This window comes from Austrofundulus limnaeus, unplaced genomic scaffold (genome assembly GCF_001266775.1).
Source record: "Austrofundulus limnaeus strain Quisiro unplaced genomic scaffold, Austrofundulus_limnaeus-1.0 Scaffold118, whole genome shotgun sequence".
Lineage (NCBI taxonomy): Eukaryota > Metazoa > Chordata > Actinopteri > Cyprinodontiformes > Rivulidae > Austrofundulus > Austrofundulus limnaeus.
The window spans coordinates 715,166-720,898 of record NW_013952520.1 but is presented as its reverse complement, the minus strand read 5'-3'; the positions used below and the strand labels follow the sequence as shown (position 1 = coordinate 720,898).

Below are 5,733 nucleotides of genomic sequence, written 5' to 3'. Positions count from 1 at the left end.
AATCACACCTGAGCTATGCATGCCACTAGTTTCTCCATACAGGAGGCATCTTCAAGCTGTCATTGACAACAAAGGCTTTTGTATGTTAAGTATTAGATAAATTTCAGTGTGTTCAATACTTTTTCCCTGTGCCATTCCACATTATTACAAATAACTTCCNCTAATGACACCAGCAATTCTCTGCCTGATACTGTCACTTACCACTCAGTAGTGTGACTCATTTAATCTGAATGGTTTCAGATTCAGTCTGAATTTCAAATTATCCGCTTATGTTATATAACATTTTGTTTTCTTTGATGTATTTTTGAGAGAATTTCCTGTGACTCTTAATGATTCTAATGAAGAACCCCATTGTTTGACATGYTAATGACATACATGAGTTTGTCTTCATTACATCCTTGTTAAGCAAATATAGCAAATTGTGTGCAAATAAATGACAGTGCATTTTTGAGTATAAGAAGTTCTGATTGTACTTTGTGCATTTTATTGCTTAAATTGTTTGGTTGTGTTTAAGAGAGAAGCGTTTTGCATTTATGWCTTTCTCTGACAAACAGCCTGATGTTTCTGGACAACTCATCGTTTTCTGTGACGTCACGTCGACCACAACTGATACATTTGAAAGAGGAGCTYATTTGGACACAAGCTGGGGCCTAASAATWRAGCATTAGATCGTCTGCGTAACATTGTACAGGGCTGAAACACACTGAAACACCTCATTGCTTGAGGTCAGCACAGTGATTGAAAAAGTTTTCTGTTTTTTTTTCTTTTTACTCCCAGAATGCAAACTTGTGAACAGCTAAATGCAAAATGCCAAAAAAGAAATCTAAAAATGTTGAATGAAGAATATTGTACATATTTATGTTTTAAAATCAAGGCTCTTCATCCTTTTAAAAATTTCATATTGCGCTTCTATTAGCCTTTTTTCAATTCATGTCCAGATTTGTCAGTATGTTTGATTGTTAGATTAAAGAAGCCTTTGCCATTAGAAATGTAAATGATATAATTCATGACTTAAAATTTAGTGCAGTCTCAACAAAGTGGATTGGATCGTGTGGCCGACCAAAGCATTTGAGTTCTAAGTACCTTGAAACCTGGTCAAATTAAAAGTGGGTGTCTGACAAGCACTAAGGCTTCAAAATGAAAACTCAGTAACTGTGTTTTAAAAAAAAACTGATAGATGAATAAAGTTTTATGCGGGTTTATAAAACAGAACAACAGAAGTGATGCTGGAATGAAGAAGCAATAAAACCCAGACTGTTYGGTTGTTACATTTTCTTCAGTCAGGCTAAAAAGAGACAAGCAAGTGATGATTTAGTGTCCCATTGAAATTAATATTCCCCTTCTTTGCCATTTTTTCCCCTTTTGTTAGGTTGCCACCTGGTAACAAAACTGATTTAGATTTATGTCCATACCGCAAGGCAGAATTCTTAAAACTGTTTCCATTTGGATGGTTCAGCTAGTTTTTGTCAGTCTTTAAGCCATCACAAAAACTCTAAGTCTAATTAAGGTTTGTGCTGTGATCAGAGCACAGTAGGACTTTTGAAATGTGTTTTTTATCCYGCCTTAGTGTTGCTGTAGAGATGAACCGTTGTTCAAATTCCATGGATGACTGAAATAGGTTTTACWGAAAAGAAAAATGCAGGCATTTAACATGATTATTCGTTTCATCAGTCATGGGCTAACTTGTCCTGCTCCAACAACCAATGTTTTCTTTGAACAAATTTGTTCTGGCCACATTCACATTTTTATCAGATAAACATCTCKAAGATCAGACAGTTCAGTATGGAGGAGTTAAAAGTTACTTTTGACCTTTTTGTTATTGCTCTAATTGTATTGGTTTTGATTATTTACCCATTTAGAAGGCCTGGGAAGCATTTAGTTGTCGCCAAATTATTTGCGTATTATAAAACTGGGTGCATTTGGCCGGCAGCCTGGTGGAGCAGGGGCTTAGAGTCACATCATAGAAAGAGGGTCTCAGATTCAAAACCTGCCTGTGGTTTACTGTTTGGAGTTTGCATGGGTTTTCTCTGGGTACTCCAGTTTCCTCTCACAGACCATAAACATTCAGGTTATGTCTCTAAACTGTCACTAGGTACAGGTGTAAGTGCACGTGTGAATAGTTTTTTCTGTCTCTTTCGTCTCCTTGTGACTCTGTGGTGGGCTGGTGACCAGAGTGTCTCCTGACTGGTGGAAATAAGCAACAGCTGCCCGTGACCCTGCAGGGAAAAGTAGGAAATTACTGTATTCGGTGGTTTAGTAGAAGTTTTTTAAAAAAATGGTATAATTAGCCTTTTTTTGGACATATTTTTGTTTGTTTGTTTGTTTGTTTGTTTGTTTGTTTGTTTGTTTGTTTGTTTGTTTGTTTGGGGAAAAACTGATGAAGCTTGGCTGGAGCATAGACCAGCATGCATTGGCTAGGATAAAGAAAAGGTTGTCAGTCAATTAGAGCTATCTAACAGCACCTGATACTAATTAGAAATTTCTCTTATTAGTCAGAAAACATATTTATGCAACACCCCTTATTTTCTTTTTCTCATAATTGTCACTCATTGCCAAGGCGGAGGACATAGAAATGCTGTCCTTCTGTTATCCGTTCGGGATGGGGGGACATTGCGGCGGTTGGCGTAGAGTTATATCTTGTTTGTTTAAAACATAAAACATATTCTCTCAAATTTGGAGAATTGTGTGTTGGTCGTACACCCCATTTTTGACCATTTTCTTGGTACACACAGCCTGTTGAGGACCCACTGTTTCTAATGGGGACAAAAGTCTGGTCACCATTGGGGGAAATAGCATTGTTGGGTCCAGGGTTTGATTCAGGTCTAACATGTGAATTGAGTTTAGGTTATGTTTAGGGTCAGGTATGTAGTGTACCTGTCAGGTTAGATTTAGGGCAKGGGTGCCCAAACATTTTGTCACATGGGCCAAAATCATAAAGTCAGAAGGACTTGAGGGCCAAAAATATGTCTCCTTTACCTGCTCAACAATAAACTTAGCATTATTCAATATTGTACAATAAACTAACAAAGTAGTCAGAATTATTGCTGGAAAATGATGCGTAAATAGATCCAGAACTTGAAAAGTGTTTTGCAGGTTTCCCTTATTGAAAGAAATTTTGCAATTTTCTAGGTTTCAATAGAGGGAACAAATAACCCAATTTAGTCAATTCYGATCAATAAAATYAGGATTTAGGTCACTTTTTCATTGGAAATGCTTGCTTTATTCAGACCAATTTAAAGGGATCCCTGATTAATTGTAACATTTGGGTTTATTTTATAAACATTCATTTTAACTGTAAAATAAAGACAGTAAAAATACTGTAGGCCGTTTAGTTTTGTAAATTTCTTAAAATATATTTTGACACGGATGGAGCCATTTTATTTACACACAAAGCATTCTGGGTAAATGATGAYGTGGAYAGGTCCTTGGTGTGAGCGAGCTATATCCACCCTGAAGGTTAATCTTGGACAATACCTGACGATCGACTCTTTTAAATGAAACCAGAGAGCGTTGACAGAGAGGAGAAGGTAGAAACGATTCAGTCTACAACTGAAAATATAGATGGAGGACAACAGAGCWGCTTCRTGGAAGAACCTCAGCTTAGCCTGTTAGCCTTTGCACTAGCGCCAACGCTATATTACCTTACATATATTAGATCGGAGCTAGGCCACACAAAATGAGTTCAGGGGCCACAAATGGACCCCGGGCCACATTTAGGACATCCCTGGTTTAGGGTTAGGGGTCAGGGTTAGGCTATAGTAATGACAGTTAAATGAATGGAAGTCAATGCAAAGTCCCCATGAGGATAGAAGAACAAACACACACAAAATATTAATTTAAATTACAAGTTTCAGGAAAGCTATATTGAATATTGAATAAAATGTTGTAAATTTTATACAGAAAGCTTAACTCTGTGATATTAAACAATGAGTTGATTTTTTATCAGCTATTCTACCTTGCAATCAAAAAAATAAATAAATAAAATAAAACTTATTAAAATCTGCTCATGTCAAATATAAAATATTATACAGGACCCCCAACTTCCCCATGTATACATCTGGTGGTGTGACTGTGGTGGTTTGGAGAGACTATAGGTGCAGAATGGCAGCTACACGTCCACCACTGAGTGTGACTGAGGAGTGAATGAACAATACACGAAAGTGTAAAGTGTCTTTAAGCGTCTTGAAAGGTAAAACATTATTATTGTAAATTTGAAGTTACTGATCTGTCCAACAAACTTTTCCTAATTATTCTCAACGACACGCAAGTGAAATGCATTGTTAAAAAAATTATCAAAATTTGATCAGTACTTAATTATTGTTGAAAGCATATACTCCAGTACTTTAACTTAAGTAATAATTTAACGGAGCTACTTTTACTTTTATTGGAGTAATATTTGACCTGTAGGATCATGACTCAAGTAAAGGACTAGTACTTTGTCCACCACTGGTCAGTATTGGTTTCCAGGCTGTCATTTTTTTTTCCTGAATTTTTGTTGTTGGTAAACTGTTGAAAAGAAAACAAAAAATCCTTTTGCCTTTTGATATATGGGTAGTTCAGAAAAATGGGAAACATGTTTGTGTCATAGTCCAAGCACACTGTTGTACTTTATTTGTTGAGGAGCTATCTGTTTCCCTGTGAAAGGAAATCCCTGAGACTGTACTGGCTCCTGTGGTCCTCAAACTAACAATGAGTGTTTTCAGAGGGCTTTTCGTGAAATACCTCCGGTAAAAGACAACAGCAGACTTCAGGAGCCAACCTACTTATACTGTAATTTTGTAGACAGAGTCTGAACCCAAATTTAAAACAAAATAAAAGCAGTCTGTCAAGCTGAACATATCAAACAGGGACTGCATACTGCAATCCAGTCACAATCTTTTAGTAACGTGTTAGAGGGTAATAAAAAAAACAAGAGGTTTTATTGTGTGATGTTTTAAGATACATCACCGACTTCTTCTGTGAAACAGATAAGTGGAAGTGGGTTATTGGTGTCTATTGAACTAAAGGGTTTTCCCCTTTTTTTCTATATTGGGAAATTCAGGTTTTTAAAAGCTGCCCAGAAACACAGGAGGGCCAACAAATCTGAAGCAAATTCACAAGGTAAGATGACTTCGGACTGAGGTGTTCATCAGACTTTATAAAAAAAGATAGGCTTATACAGTTGTATTATTATTATTATTATTATTATTATTATTATTATTATTATTATTATTATTATTATTATTATTATTATTATTTATTAAATGTTTAAATGTGATGTGCTGTTCATAATATATTATTCTACTTAAAGATAAATTGAAGTTTTAATATTTTCAGTTAGCAGTTTGTTTACACTTTGTTTCTTGGGTTAATTTGACACTGATCAAAGTAAACGTATAACTTTTTCCAAAACCAGTATTAAGGCTCCAGGTAAATGTAAACATTTTAAGCATGCATATTGTAAAAATAATTTGTACTACTGTTAATCCTTTGATTTATTTTTTGTTTCCAACATGTTCTCTCTTTTTTTGCATCCTCCAGATGAGGGTCGTTGTCTTTAGTATTCTCTGTGCGTTCGTACAATTCAGCTGCCTGAATTCCAGGAGACACTGGACTCTGCTGCCCAACAGTAAGTTGGATTTTTGCCTGAAAAGAAACACTTTATTTACAATTTTTTTTGTAAACATAAAGCAAGTTTTACTTGTAGTTTTAAAACAGGTGATTGTTTTCTAAGTACCTGAAATGGTTTTCTTT

At 35.6% G+C, this 5,733-nt stretch overlaps 1 protein-coding gene across 1 annotated transcript in view; it reads left to right on the top strand.

The window, feature by feature from the left end:
• Positions 1-5,050: 5,050 nt before the first annotated feature.
• Positions 5,051-5,733, top strand: part of il12ba (interleukin 12Ba) — a 6,386-nt gene continuing 5,703 nt past the window's right edge. The window contains exons 1-2 of the mRNA XM_014014658.1: positions 5,051-5,100; positions 5,521-5,608. Coding sequence (XP_013870112.1) covers positions 5,521-5,608 — 88 coding nt within the window. The 5' untranslated portion in view covers positions 5,051-5,100. The remainder of the gene's footprint in view (positions 5,101-5,520; positions 5,609-5,733) is intronic.